At 44.3% G+C, this 15,836-nt stretch overlaps 1 protein-coding gene across 11 annotated transcripts in view; it reads right to left on the reverse strand.

The window, feature by feature from the left end:
* Nucleotides 1-1,528: 1,528 nt before the first annotated feature.
* LOC142589543 (RNA binding protein fox-1 homolog 1-like) overlaps nt 1,529-15,836 on the reverse strand; it is a 555,879-nt gene continuing 541,571 nt past the window's right edge. For 10 of the 11 annotated variants that reach the window (XM_075700978.1, XM_075700980.1, XM_075700986.1 and 7 more), the window contains 3 exons: nt 10,433-10,539; nt 9,454-9,550; nt 1,529-5,896 (listed from right to left, as the gene is read on the reverse strand). In XM_075700978.1, the coding sequence (XP_075557093.1) occupies nt 5,852-5,896; nt 9,454-9,550; nt 10,433-10,539 (249 nt within the window). In that variant the 3' untranslated portion in view covers nt 1,529-5,851. The remainder of the gene's footprint in view (nt 5,897-9,453; nt 9,551-10,432; nt 10,540-15,836) is intronic. The other variant, XM_075700976.1, reaches the window with a different exon arrangement.

Consider the following 15,836-nt stretch of genomic DNA (forward strand, 5'->3'; position numbering starts at 1 on the left):
TATGAGGCACGCTGTAGTGGGTTCTTTAACATGCACCTAAATCTAAGTACACGGGTGTTTTCGCATTTCATCTCCATCGAATTGCGGCTGCCGTGGCCGGGATTCGATCCCGCGACCTCGTGCTCAGCAGTCCAACACCATAGCCGCTGAGCAACCACGCCGGGTCCGATCCTGTTTCAACTCTGCACTACGCTGAGCTTAAAGTGATGTTCCCAGTCTGAACCACATCACCGGTCAACGTAGCCCTCGCACAAGGCATGCAAGGCCATACGTGGGAGCTTTGTCTAGTGCACCTAAAAGCAAGCAAACAATCCAACACGAATGAGCTTAGTTGCACAGCTCGCCACATTACATTTTAAACATTGCACATAAATGCATTTCAAAGCCGAGGCCACATTTTGTATTGTACGCATTTATCATACCATGGTGCTATAGACAACTATGGCCTGTGAGCAGAATACAGAGCACAATATACTAGGCGTGGCACGACTATTTATGACAGCCTGTCTTTGTACGTAAACTTTTACTCTTTTTATCAAACATTGCTCGATTTTTAAAACCTACGACGCTGTTTCTAGTATTTTTTATTATTATTTTTATATTAGTTAGCAATACCGTCCTATAGTTTCGATTAGTTTCGTTTGATCTAGATTGGTGTGTATCCTTGCCTATTTTACTTTGCATCTTTTCTAGCTTGCGTTTGCTCGTAGCCAACGTTTTGTTTGTGGTACTTTGCTTTTGTATTGTAGCCTCCTTTTTCATTGTAAATTGCTTCAGTTTATAGCTTGCTAATCTTGCTTCATTTTTTTTTTTTGAGTAGTTGTTGCTGACTGCCGAGTACAACCCGACAAGCCTCCATGGCTTGGACTGACTGGTTTTTTGAATGTGTACTATTTTCATGAAATAAAGGACATTATTATTATTACATGAAAAGGAGTAGCAGTCACCATAATAGGGAAACTAGTATATGTTTCATTTCAATAAACGTGCCACAAACAATGCCTGCTGTGTCGATTCACTTACTATACGTCTGCAACTGGTAGCAGGGTGGAAATAATCTCAGAGGGTGCATTACATCAGGCCACCCGGCCGTCACAAGCAAACTCTCCGTGACGCCACCCTCTTTGCCACGAGACCCTATAATTGGTTCCGGGTAGGCTTTATTGACTCGACACTTGTTTGTGCGCTCTGGGCACATTTTCTCCCAACATGCTACAGCAACTTCAGTAATTTATTGCAACACGTTGTTTTTGCTCTAATGTGCAACTGCGCATTGCGGCCGCCTTTTTGGAACCGTGTGCACAGGCACAGTGGAGGAAGACACTGAAACTCACTGCGACGTTATCACTTGTTGGGCTGACTGTTTCTGCCTTCCAAGTTTAACGAGTTGCTACTTATTATTTATCAGAGTACCCACAGTGCCTTTATGGCATTACAGCTACACTCCCTCTTAATTTTTCTCTCCCTCCTCCGAGGCAATATCCGACTCTCACTATAATGGCTTGCAAAAACACACACAAGGGCCACATTCCTTACATCGGCCGTTTCGTTTATTCAACCATTATTACACATACAACACACAGAAAAGAAGAAAAACAAAGACTGCTTGTCCACTTCTTGCATCTCTTGTTTCTGTTTTGTGTAGCAACAAGAAGAGATTCATTGTGTGTACTGTTCGCATCCGTTTTTGAAGGAACAGCGGTGGGGAAAATAAAATAAAGAAAGCACAACACGCACATGTCACTCATGAAGGTGAAGGTATCAGCCTAGTTACACTTTGCAAGGTGACGACAGCAGAAACAAGATTTTTCAAGAGTTTGCCGCAAAGAATGTCTAAACAGGAAAGGGCATGTGCCAGTGATACGGCACACATGCAAATATTTGACATGAAACTTGCATGCTTTGACAATTTTACAGAGAAAAAAAATAAAGCACTAGCAAACGAGTCTTTTGCGTGTTAGCTATGCAAAGGAAAGGGAATCAAACACTTTGAATCGTGGGACATCAATGAATCAAAAGTGTTGGAAATCTTGTACTTGAAGAAACCAGACCTTGTTGTCATGCCTGTATTCTGCTCTCTTTGAAACAAAAGTGGATGTGCACTTTTTACATTTGAGGCTATATATGCATGCACATCACAGGCACAAAAATGCTTTGGAAGAGCAAAGTAAGAACTTCATTGAAATGATAAAATACCATGATCAAGACGTTTATTCTAATCTCGAGTGTCCTACATGAAAGGTTATAATGAGAACTGTAATAACACCCTTGAGGTAGACAAAACAAGTCGCAACACGTTTGCACTGAATAATGAGCTCCAGAATTTTCAGAAGAAAACAACTCTTAAAAAAGAAAAAAAATCAAATAAGAAAAAGTAACCTACTACGTGCCAGTAATTTTGTTTCAAAATTTGCTGTAAAAAATTACCAAGTATAAAATAGATGTGTTGAATATTGATTGCATTCAAAACTGTTGAAAGGCATAATGCAAAGTGGGCCCACACACACGCGCACACACAAAGTACTGCAAGAGCCCTAGTCATGGGCATCAGCTGCCGTTTACTTCTACGATACACAGTACACACAAGAGAGGCTTGGAGTGACAAACAACATGGTTCGAATTGTCCGAGCACTTAAGAAAAGAATATTGTAAACATCCAAAGAATCAGCTGCACCACAACAGAAACCACAATTCCCAAAGCAGTGCTTGGGAGCATGGAGCTTTTGCGAAGCACAACAACAGGATTACTCTGCACAGCATAACTGAAAGCCACCCAAAGAGGTCTTACTGGGGTTTGAATGAATGGTAACACAGACAATGTGAAACAGAACTGGTTATTGACAGTGCTTCAGAGTTGCCTCGTTCCTGCCTTAAACAAAGCCAATGAAACCCAAGTGAAAAAGCACAGGGTCTTGAGAGGCTGACGAATATGTCCTGTTATTAGATTCATCACTTGCACTGAACCTGTCTCCCAGCATGAGTGCAACATAAAAACGGGCATTTCGACAAAAACCATATACAATGCTGTCCCGGGTGATGAACACCTTGCAGGAAACAGAACGGCCATGCTGACAAGTTAAAACAAGAATGCCATGCAGCTACTGTCAAGAGTGCGGATATACAAGCTCATGTCTACTGAAAGGCAAGCCTTTCAAAAGCTGGGAAGTGTTGAGATGGGGAACCACAACTAGCAACTACAGTGTTCGAGAAATAAAGAAAGAAAAAGGAGCTATTTAAACTTTATGCCAGGCTGATGGATTTGACACTTATCGCCCGAGGCTTTGACCACTTTATCAAAAACGTGTGCAGCGTGGGAAAGTAGAAGCTGCTTCAGGGTAAAAGTGAGTTGAGAGCGACATCTGACATCTGCAAAAGAGGGGGGGGGGTCTGGCGAGAACTAGGGCCCTCAACAACTGCAACAAAGTATTCAGTTGTCAATGACGTGAACAGCAGAGATTTGGGCTTCACCTTTCCCTCTTTTCGACCATCTCTATATGCTTCATTTCCTGTGACTGCAAAGTTGGCCTTGGTCATTAATGCAGCCAACAATAAAGGAATAGAAGAAAAAAACTGCTTTGTTTTGCTCAGTGCACGGAACTACATAGTTAAAAGTTGAATAGATTTTCAGACGCAGAGGGAAAGGCAGAACTGCTTGGACAAGCTGAGAATAAATATGTACAGGGCGAAAAAAAAAAAAAAATACAACTGAGCTTGTGTGTATGTCACCATCGTGCGACAGAGTATTTTAGTCTTTGGCGACATGACTGACTGCCTGAAGTATCCGGCTCAAGAACTATCCCATGTCATTTTCCCACCATTTGCCACAGAGCACAGGCGGCATATGCTTTGACAGACAACTCCCCTCACTACTTTTTTCCGGAGTATATTAATAAACTGCTCTATCCAGGATGCCTATAACACCGAAGTTGCCAACTTTCAAAAGACTTGTGTCAGCTGCGGCCTTGTACAGTGCTAAAAAATACTGCCAGCCAGAGTAGATAACCATGTACTCAAAATTGCATAAACATTCGGGGAGACTCACTCAATGATGCTATTGGAATTTACGCACAAGCATTAGATTAAAAATGATGATTTATTGGCAATTGGCAAACCTTGCGTTTTGCACACCGAATAACCTCTGGAAGGCAGCCCGAACGCAGCTTTCACGTGTTACGCGACTGGTATGATTGAGAACACAAGACACACTGTTCCGAAGCCGTGCTTCCAGGCTCAATGGCATTCTGCAGAGACTCTTGCGACCTTACCCAATACAGCTTGACGCGATAGATATGTAGTGCAGTTCTTTCCAGTCATGCGTAACATCCAGAAGACCAACCAATGCAAGACTTTTATTTTTGAGTTCTGCTATACATCAGTGTGATGCCACATTTTTCCTAACAAAAAACACCACACTGACTTTCTCTAAAGTTTAACGAGGCAGGAAAATGCCCTTTGCAGAACACTCAAGCCAATAAACAAGACAATGTTTCTCTCACCACTAACTGAAGCCAAGTCATAGGGGATCCCTTGCTTTCCAGAATAATCTGTCCTTAACCATCACTTCCAGGCATTTTTCTTTTTCCTCTACCATTCTTTGACTGACCGAGACAATGCACGCTGAAGTGGTGACCTGAATTGAAACGTCACAGCACTAATAACAAAATAATAGAGACAACCACAAAACACAAATGCTAAAAATGCGCCTTGGCAAACGACAACGAAAAAAAAAGGAAGAGAAAAAGAAAGGAATACAGGTTGACAAACGAAGGCCGACGCAGCTTAAGGGGAGAGGGAACCGACCAAATTTTAGGAGGAAGAGAAATAAATGATGATGTTGCAAAATGCAATGTTAAAAAGGAAAAGAAAAAAAAAATCACTGACTTAATCACTCAAAAGAAAAACTTAAATTACGTTGACACTGAGGTCGCATTACAGTGGCCAAAACATGGGGATGTAACTGCGCCGCCAACCACCAAAGTGGAGAAACCGAAAAGGAAAGAATGTAGGCTAACCCGAGGATCAGTGAGTGATGCCATAACTTCAATGGAGGGCAGTGGATGCACGCAAGCTACAATGCAGGATTGGACAGAATAGGAAAGTGATGAATGGCTACAGTGACCAGGTGACCTTGGCAAGTATAAATGGGTAACTAAAAGGAAGTTGCACGGCTTCATACATTCCTTTTTTTTTGCCAAGTCAAAATAAAAGTTGTGAAGAACTGAAATGTGCTTACAATGTTAAACAGAGAGAGATATAGGAATTCAGAGCCAAGAAAGAACAACAATAGAAGCAAAGCAGATGCAGAAAGGCCCCCAAAAGTGTCTTGTCCCGTGGGATGACAAAGCATAGGTGAGAGGTACAAGACGAGGTGGCTTGCAACAACATCTGCATGGCCAGTGACCAAGATGCGAGGTGTCAACCAACATGTCCCTCCTGCTGCCCCGTGAGAACGCGAGCGGCACAGAAAGTCTCACCATGGATGACAGAACAGGTGCAAACTGGGCACACATACATACACTTTATAAAGGGAGTGGCGAGTAATGCAGCGATGTAAAGAGAAAAACTTCTTGCATTTTCCCCACCCATACATTTTCCTTTATGTGCTGAGTGACAAGTAAGAACTAAATGGGAAAGTCAGGGGGGAGGGACGGGACAGTTAAAAAAAAGAAAGAAAGAAAGAAAAAGCCATATGATGACAAGTCAGGGAGCGACAATGAAGGTGGCGAAGCTTCGACGTTGCACTGGTCATCAACTGCTGCCGGCGACAAGATTTTTTCTTCTCTTGCCCACGTCACCTTGGCCCTCATTGTCCCTCCCCACCCGGCGTAGCTGCTCCACTTGAGGGACACCTTCAGTAGGGAGTGAATCTGTTGTATCCACTCCGGTAGACTGCCGTCTGTGAGAACAGAAACAATGTGTACATCAAATGTCGGGCTACCAGCTGTGATTGCTTCCCATACTCTCTCTTAACAAAATCTATCGAATCACCGGATGCGACACCTACACTCTGTCTCGCGAACTCCATGCAGTGCATAGAGAACCACGGGTCACGTTAGCCAATCAGAATAGAGAAGCACAAAAAGGGCTCCTCTACTGTCCGCCGACGAAATGGAGCGCCACAGAACAATTGGTGGCACCCAATGAGCGAGCCCTTTCCCCTTCACAGACCAGGTGGCCGGCTCTGGTAGGCGATTGGCCAGTTCGAACCCTACCCTAGCCTTTGCAGCACTGCAGAGTTGGTGAGAGAGTACAGGAAAGCTTTCCAAGAATAGTGAGACATGACAGAAAGCACCATTCAGGGGGTGCAAAACATCGTCATGGGTTGCATCAGCTTTTAAGAGATTAAAAAAAAAAGTTTTTAACAACTTCCAAGGCCCACGGCTGAGGGACACTCACCGTTTGGCCATGAGTGACTTGTGCAAGCTTTTGGAAGACGCACAAGGGGTTTTCTCCTTAAGTTTATGTGCATGTCCTCAGCCACCGAAGAAAAATGCCCCGCGACACATTTTCTTCAAAAGATAGAGCACACTAGAGTGAGTGCAATGCCTCTCCATCAACTTCAAATTCTTTTGGACAAGGACATATGTAGTTAATAATGAGAATGTTAAGTGTCCAATGTTTTGCTTTCCCCCTCAACGCTGATGGCAGTGCCCGGCCTTTCTTCCTGCTCTAGTGGCAACCTTTCAAGACTGGCATCACACCAAGGAGCCGGCGTTTTACAGGCTGCTGTCATCATAGGGGCTAGGTGCAAGCATGCTTGCTCATCAAGTTCAAATTATCCTGTGACGGTCAATCTTAGGATCAAAATACGTGAGGTTGGGCTCATAGAAATGCATGGGCAGTGGCTAGGACTTCAGGATTGAATTAACTGAAAGGTGTAATTAACAGGAGCCAAATTAATGAAAGTCTGCTGCCTTATCAGAAACATAAATAGTACCAGAATATTATTGGTGCCTTTCATTTTAAGCTATTTCATATTGAAAGGGAACTGATTTGCAATATTCGGTGTCTCAGTGCTTGAAATTGTAATTTGGCCTCACTCTGCAATCTACTGGCCCTCTGTAGTTAGCTCTGATGGAACCTCAAGAATCCAATACCAATATGATCAGCACATCATTTTTCTATAGCTAAGATGGTTGAGCAGCTGCTCCATAAATGCACTGCTTCCAGGATCAATGCGAGGACCAAGGCTAATTTCTCAACTACAGTCGAACCTGGCTATATCAAACTCGCAAAAAAAGCCTATCAGTTCGACATAGAGCATAATTCGATATAAGCCAGCTAAATAATTGGATGTCATAAAAGCACATACCATTTAATGAACCTAGCTTAGTTTCGCATGAAATAGTCCTGCATTTTCTTCTACTTGAGCAATTTCACTGCCTGCAACGCACGCACTTCTCCACATAGTCTAAGGAGTCGGTCGGAACAGCTGAGGCCGCAACCTCCCACATTCCTGCAGAAGCAGCGGACTAGTCCGAGCGCATCAATCACTTTGGAGGATGTGGGCAAAAGACCGTCGTTGCTTTCCTCATTGTGCCCACTTTCACTTGCGCTCGATACGACGTCAGCAATGTAGTCTTCGTTTTCGGTCTCTCCCGTGGTCATGACACCATCATTTGCACTCACAAACTCGTCCACCATTGATTTGTCAACAGCTTCCAGAAATTCTGACAGCTCGCTCCAAACTTCAGCACCACAGGCAACGACTTTGTCGCATTCATCAGAATTTACAGTCACCACCGAGCACGCGGAAGCCTGCATGGCTGAAGCAATTTCGGATGAACCACTCATACACAGCCGTGCATACGTGTCGGGCGCCACAGGCATCGGGTCGCAAGTTTGGCTAAATTAGCCCTAATCTCCCGCTTAGTCTTCAAGATCGTGCTGAGAACGCTCCTCTGAATCTTGCACGCTGTGGGGACATCCGACTTCTCACTGCGTTCAACCCAGTTTACGATTTCGAGCTTCACGACGAAAGGCGAATTCTGCCGCTTCATCACAGCAACATTGCGGGAGAAGGCCCACAAGGCGCATACACAATGAACCAGAAAAGCAGCGAGACACTCGCACTTTCGCTATCTTGCACGACGAGGGAACAAGAGCCTCTGATTGGCCGTCTGAGCAAGCGCTGTGCGTGGGCCAGGATCATTTTTTGCAGGGAGGTGTCAACGGCTTGTCTAAGGCAGCGTGGTCACAGTAGGGAGAGCGGCTGGATGGAGCCCCGTCTCCGGGTTTCCCTGCCACCGCGAGGGAAAGCCAACTTCTGGGGGCACTTTTTCGGTGCTTGACATTATATATATCAGTAGTCGCTGCTATTTTTGTTCAATGTAAGCGTAATTTTTGCTATATATATTCATTGTAACTATAGTGTCCAGAAATTGTTCAATATATCGAATAATTCGATGTAAACGAGTTCGAGTGTACAAAGCTTTGCTTTCTGGGAAATCCGCACAAGTTTCCTTTCTAGCTTTGTTATACATACAGGCCTACAAGAATTTTCCTAACTGATTTGCCCTTGTCCATATTTGTGACCTCACAGTGCTTACAAAAAGGCCGTGGAAGCCCGAACAAGTCTTGCATGTGCTGCTCCAGTAGAAGGCCTCACAACCGACTGCGGCATTCTTGCCTCCTTCCCCACCCACACCCACTATCTATATACCGGCTCTTATAGATGCTCCACACAGTCCCCATAGTGGTGCCACCTGTGTTAGTGCAATTGTGCATCTAAAGCTTTCAACAACTACACACAGTGTCGTTGCATCTTCAGCAAGGGCATGTTCAAGCTAGCCAATTCATGTTACAAACGCCGCTCAATATGCCTATAGTGGCACCTAATGCCGAAGAACTTCCCTACCACATTCTAAGCTTCATTTCACAACATTCGAACTTTTCGACGCTCAAATTGTACAGCAAGATTGCGAGGTTGTGTATTTCTTTTCACGTTCTTTCATGCACTGCTTTATGGCACTCTTCACCTGACATTGCACTTTGTCCCCTATTTTCCACCTTACCACTGTTTACACCCTCACAAGAGAAGAAAATTGGGCAAGTTGGTATAGATACATGATGGAAATGAACAGCGTAACTTTTACGCAGATCGTTGGCAAGGAAGAGACACACAAGTGCTGATACCCTGCCAACTTGCTCCAACTGCCCGCCCTAGCTTTTCTTCTACTCCAACAGTGAAATTGTTTGAGCAAGAAACTGGAATATCCATGCAGCACTCTGTTGTGCGTCTTTTGAAAGTTTTTACTGAGGACATTTTCTGCTAAAAAACCCACCCTTTGTGCAATAAACACCAAATAGGAACAACTGAGGTATATAGTATAGTGGGGGGGGGGGGGAAGAAAAAAGAGGAAAATATACACTTCATGTTGGAAACCAGAAAGTAAAGAAAGACAAGATGGAACGGGAGGAAACCAATCCGCCGAAGCCATAATGACGACATACCGGCACACTCACCCCGTAGCCGGCAACTGGTCCTATGCTGTGGCCCAGGTAGGGATCGGCATACTCCCGCCCATAGCTGTAGTAGAGCGAAGGGGAGCTGTACGCGTGGGCAGACGGAGAAAGTCACACACTGGAAAAGGCACATTCACTATGTGCGGCAGGAAGCATTACCCTCGGCAGTCAACGAGGGATTAAGTGCAGGCAAATGACCCACACACACAGCCCACAGTAGTGTTTACACACAAGTATGGCAATGCAGTCTAGGGAAAATAAGGGCACTATCTTTCCGTTATGTAGTCACTGACTACTACGTACCAACAGCCCTAAAGACAAGGGAGGCATAGAAAGACAGCAGTTTGGGCATGTTGAGGGAAAAATAAAGTACTGTGAACTAGAAATTCAGCCGCAGTGTCGCGCAATATCATTTAAGTAATGGAGTACCAACTTGCCCGGAATGCTGCTCTCATTCAGAAAAAAGTGCCTCGCAAGCACACGCCATGATACGGGCAACCAAATGTGTATATTTGTCCTCTTTTTCTTAACTTTTAGTGTGTGCTCCCTGAGCCGGTTATTAATGCACCGTTCGGTTTGGCCGATGTACACATTTCCACACTTCAAGGGAACTGAACACTCCCACTGAATGTTGCACATCCTACGTGGGAGTGTTCATGTCTGGTTTTGCAACTTCGCTTGCTGTCAATGCAAATCTGAGGACAGAGCTTGGAGAGCTTATTAGGAGCCATAAAGACCACAGGAATACGATGCCTGTTCACAACCTTCTTATTGAGGTTGTGCGAGACTTTATCTGTATAAGGCATTTACAGTTTACTGCTATAGACCTTGTATTTTGAACACATTAAAATTGTAGTGCAGCTCCGTCTGTTCTAATCAGTACGTATTTACACAATACGTTACTAACACACAGTGTAACAGTTTTAATCTTTGGAACAGTGACCACACAAACAGAGAAGCCACTCACCCTGCAACAGCAGTGTAGGAAGCCACGGCTGGCTGTGCAGCTGCAGCTGCGGCCGCATAACTCCTCGCCGCTGCCGCTGTATAGGCAGCGCTTGCTGCATACGTGGCCTGTGTGCAACAACAGTTTGACCCATAAACCTCTGTACAGCGACAAGTGAGCTAGTTTTGGTCGTGCTGCCTCTCAGCAGGACTTCACAGGAATACAAACATGATGACGAAAACACAAAACCATAACGTTCTGTCGTGATTTGTTTTTATCTTTACACCATTTGCAGCAGACATCTAAGGTGCACCCTTGAACCCTTCGATTGCCAAGCACGAACTGTTGTTGTCCCACCAGTTCGTATTGTAGCAAAATGTGCGTATGTGTCACGTCCCACTTTCTTCATCCTTGGCACTGTTGTCAAGACTAGACATCTGCACTCTGTATCAACATCAGCTTAAGACAACCCTTGCACATCCAGGATACAGTCGTCTTTGGTTTGCAAGAGTGAACCATGCTCACAAAACTAATTTCAGCAAATGCAGTCGAGATTGGGCAAGCTTGCTTATTATGCTGTGTTTTGTATTATTTTACGACAATATGTCACAAAATATTTGAATTTCAAATGTATTGAATGGATTGCAGCATGTAGTCGAGACACCTTATATGGCAGGGAAAGATAAATCTGCAGATAAACTGAGGTCAAACAGGCCCATTTACATATGTTGGAGTGTTTCATGCAAAGACAGGGTGCCTAGCAAGCTGACATTTCCAAGTGCTCTTGCAAAATTCCAGAACATTGTTTTACGTCAAGACGGGCTGACACGATGTCGCCAGATACTGTCACTCTAGTAAGCATGCAAAAAAAAAAAGGAAAAACCAAAAAGAAAATGCACAACTTAATCCAGTTTGAATAATAAGGAGTTGCATTTATATTATGCAAGAAAAAAATCAGAAGGGAGGGGTTAGTAAAATGCAGAACGAGTGAAATATCTTTGAAAAAAAAAAAAAAGTACAACTCATTGCAAATTGAGTCGAACATTCTCAAATACGAATAAAAAGGAGATGCATACAGCAACAAATATTTTCTAATATCACCTTCAGCCAAACCAAATCAAGGTGGTAGAATGACTCTTTGAGCACTTTATGATGAGTCATCATAATTACAGAGTAACTAAATATTTGAATATTGCAAAGTCAGCCATGCTACGTGTCTTCATAAAGGACCAAATCCCCCGCTCGAATTACATGCACGAGTTATGCATGGGCCTCAAGCATATTTATATATATTAAGATTGCTACCGACATGTCCCATGTCAAATGTCACGTAAAACACGGTACTAGTGCTTTCACCAGAGTAGTACTCTGCAACAATGCATATCACTCAGAAGTAAAATTGAAGTTAGGTTATCAGAATGGTCAATTTACACTAAGCTTAATGTTTGTACTCTATTCCTTGCTACCACTGCATAGATATGGCAAAAATAGGTCGCGTCCACAAATGTGGACGCCGTGAGTGAAGGGGATACGAGCTATTTCTATCAAGTGATAGCAACTTCATTGGTATGAGGCCCGAACTTTGTCACAAGTGACATTCTCTCTCAACAGTTGGTGTGTCAACTTCAACTGTCCTGACATACTCTCAGCCCACACACAATGCCTCAGTGTTTTGTTTCACTGCTTTAAAGAGTTTATTTTGGTTTGGTTTGGATGAGGGACACCTGCATCTTGGTGCTAGCCAACACTTTGCTTTTGGAGCTCAAGCTCTTTGAAAGAAATGGTGGCATGATTCCTTTCCCGTTAATTCCTCATGCATAAGTCCTTCCTGTTTTCGTCCTCCTTCCACCGTGTTTGTCCCACGGACTATGTGAAGCATCCTCTTGGTCAGTTGTATAGTCAACGACCGATTTTTTGAACTCCATATGGGCCACGAAAACATCCAAAAAATCTGGCAGCTTGAAGAAATGAATGCATGTCTTTTACGACCCTTAAGGGCTCAAATTGCCACAGGCACATCCAAGAAGGCCTGCCAGTAGTACATTCATCGCGCAGATTGGTGCCTGTACTGTGACAGGAGATGGCGGGTGGACACATGTATAATTAAGGGGGGATGAGGGGATCGGAACAAACTTTTTCATTTTTTAACTTAGAGTGATGAAATTTGGCATACAGGTTTCAAATAGCATCAAACAGACAGCTACAAAGTTTCACAATAATATCTTCAGTAGTTTTTATTTTATCATTATTTATATATTGCTCGCATGTTGCTTGCTCGTGGAAAGCCTAGCGTGACAGCAAAATGGGTTATGGGTCTGTAAATGTTCTTAATAGTTACTAAGAAGTATAGTCTAAGTCAAGATTCTCTTAATTTCTTTTTAAATTTCTCTGCTCTTCTTCTAAACGATATAGTATGCACCTTCTCTTTATGTTTAGAATGTATCATGCTCCAATTATTGTGTAATAAGAAATGGTGAGCCTAAATGGTAAATCTGAGACTGTCGACATAAGGCACACTTCAGCAATTGCAGCAAAACAAACAGGATTAAAAACTGTGCTCCCATTGCTGCGCTATGCTTTCCACGAGCGAGGTGATAAGCCCAAAACAAACTTTTGAGAAAACAAGCCTCAAAGTTCCATACAGGCACACACTGTCTAGAATGCTCCTGCATTGTAAAATTTGGTGTCCTTGGCAGCAGGTGACTTCTTAGCCGTCTGCCCTTTCAGGAGATGGACTTTGTGTGCCTTCTTCATTCGCTGGGAATCTTTCTCGACAGCCCGCTGAAGAGAGAGGGCACCAGGGCGCAGGCCCAATGTTGTGCACAGGTATGAATAAGCCGAGTTGTACCTTGAAATTGCCTCGTGCACTGCTGTTTCCACGGCAAACAGTGAGGCATGCTGGTCTTTTGATACCAGTGACCATATCACTGAATGGAGACTCTCAGCCGCGTTTTGAGTTTTGCCTCCTTTGCATCGGGCCAGCAACTGAGGGTCTGAGAGGCGCTGGTACACAGGCAGAAGTGCTTCAGCAACGTTAGCTGAAAGCTTGTATGTGTGAGCTGGTGCTGGCTGCCCTTCTGCCTCAGCTGATCGGTGGTTTCACCAGCTAAGGGGGCCAGGGGGACACAGCTCATGATGGGGCTCATCATCTGTTGATGTGATGTGGTAGTACGTTGCCATTACTGCCCTTTGCATTTCCTCCACTTCTGAGTGGTTCCGCAGAGCAAGGCCATAGTAGTTCGTCAGTTTTTTGATGAGCTGCTGTGTCAGGCCCCCCTTTCCACCTAGTGGCTCTCCTTTCTTTGCCTTGGCCACCAAAGAGCGAAGTGCAGCCCCCATTCGTTTTTTCACATGATTTATGCAGTCCTCTTTAAATAGCTGCACAAAACCATCAACTTCTTCATCACATAGAGTGCGAAACATGCGGCTGTCCCCATCACAAACTATGTTTGTGTAACGTAAATCATTTCTGCTCAAGGAGCGCCTGAAGAGCTGTAGTGCAGCCTCAACCTCCATTCTTCCAGAATTCACATCAGTGTTTTTCTGGCACTGGTGTTGCTGCTTCCATTCAGCATAGTTGGGGTCACTTTCTGCTGGCTGTCGGCTGCACCCAAGGCAGAAGTTGGACAGAACTATGCAGTCCAACACAAGCCCTGTATGGAATTATGGAATACGCGGCGTTCGTGTTGTCTACTTCTCTTGTGTCGTTGTCTGAACGCCTTACCCCTTCTTTGCATTATGAATCCTTACCAACTAGCTCAGCTTTCTGTCATTCTAAAAATGCTTTCTCTATGCTACAGGCTTCTAGAACACTATAACCGAGCTAACCCTGGCCCCTAAATAACCGAGACATGCACAGCGCTGTAGCGGAGAGCAGTTGACGTAGCATCTGAGAGTCGCATAGTTCGGCAGCTCAGAGCGGTCTTTCGTTCACTTGGCATTTCTCAAAGTGTAAAGGCCCGTCCACGTTACCGGCACAGCAACTCGCCGAACATCATTTGCCTTTCACGGACCGCTGTGCGACGACGGTTTTGTTCGCAAACGGTGAGATTTCCTTGTCGTAGAGAGGATGGCACCGGGACCCATTTGTGCAGAAGTGTAAGGCGAAGTGGCCAATCAGCAACCGAAGAGTGGTCACTCTAGCACCAACGGCATCCTCACCGCCGCTGATCGTTCGGCAGCACCGGTATCGTTGCTAGGCCTTTTTCGGTTCATGTCAAAGCTAAAGGTGACAGCGCTTCTGAGTGAATCACCGACTCTCACAAGCCGCAATATTTTCTTACCGTTGTTGTCGCTCTTCGCAATATAATTCTAATAATTCCGATGTGCACTTCAAGTCGCTAGTTGTTTACCTCTGCTGGCAGAGCAAGTGTATGCGCGAGCAGACGAGGCAGCGTAGTTTTATGTCACAATTTTTTGTGACCCATGTGACCAACCCGCATTGCGTTTCCTCTCCTACAAACAGAAATCGCTCGGTATAATAATGCTATTATTAAATTATTTGTCGGGTATATTTGAATCCCACGGTGTGTATCGTGTTTCCTGAAGCAGTACACAACGCTTGAATCGAAGAACCCATGAACTAAAGTTTTCATGTCTCCACCCCTTTAATAGCAAACGCTGAAGCAGCTAGGCTAGTGTTGCAACAGTGGCAGCTACGGCTGCCAGCAGATCTGTTCTCGAGAGCACCGGTTCAAGGAAGCGAGGTAATCAAAACGGCGGCCGTGGTGGCTTTGATTAATGTTGTTTCAGGCCAGTGGTCATGGAAAAAGTTGGGAACATCAGATGGCGAAGGGTACTTGCGTCCGAAATTTCAGACGTTCTTATAAATTTGACTCTATGGGGCATATGGTGGTGCCACGAAGCCGTCCGAATTATTGGGTGTCTGGAAAGTTGGTTGTTGACTATACACTGGCAACTCCTCCAGCAGAGGACATGGCGTCAAAGACGATTCGTTACGATTCCTCTATGTTACTCGAGCCAGCATTTCGCGACTTTTATTCCCTTTCAATAAAATTACAGATAATTTTCCCTGATATAAGCAAAAGTTCCCAGAGTTTTGACGGAGTATTTCCAGACTATTGAAAATCCCTGAGAAATCCCTGTTTTCTTGGTTGGTAGGCACCCTGAAAGAGCCAAATGTTTTGAATGTTTTATTGCAGGTGCCTGTTATGTGTTGTTTCCAGAGAGGGTTATGTTGTAGCATACGATACGGCAGACTTCTGTTAATTAAACTCCAGTCAATTCAGCTCTCTGGTTAATTTGATGCTGACTGAAGAACTCCGCCAGTGCCCATACATTTTTATGGGCCCAAACTTTCATTATTTCAATCATAAAATATACTTCTGCCAAATAATTCGAACTTTACCAGTCAGCATACATTTACCTGGCTCCTATGGTGATCCCAATAGCTACCCTTTTAGTG

The sequence above is a fragment of the Dermacentor variabilis genome, chromosome 8 (assembly GCF_050947875.1).
Source record: "Dermacentor variabilis isolate Ectoservices chromosome 8, ASM5094787v1, whole genome shotgun sequence".
Taxonomy (NCBI): domain Eukaryota; kingdom Metazoa; phylum Arthropoda; class Arachnida; order Ixodida; family Ixodidae; genus Dermacentor; species Dermacentor variabilis.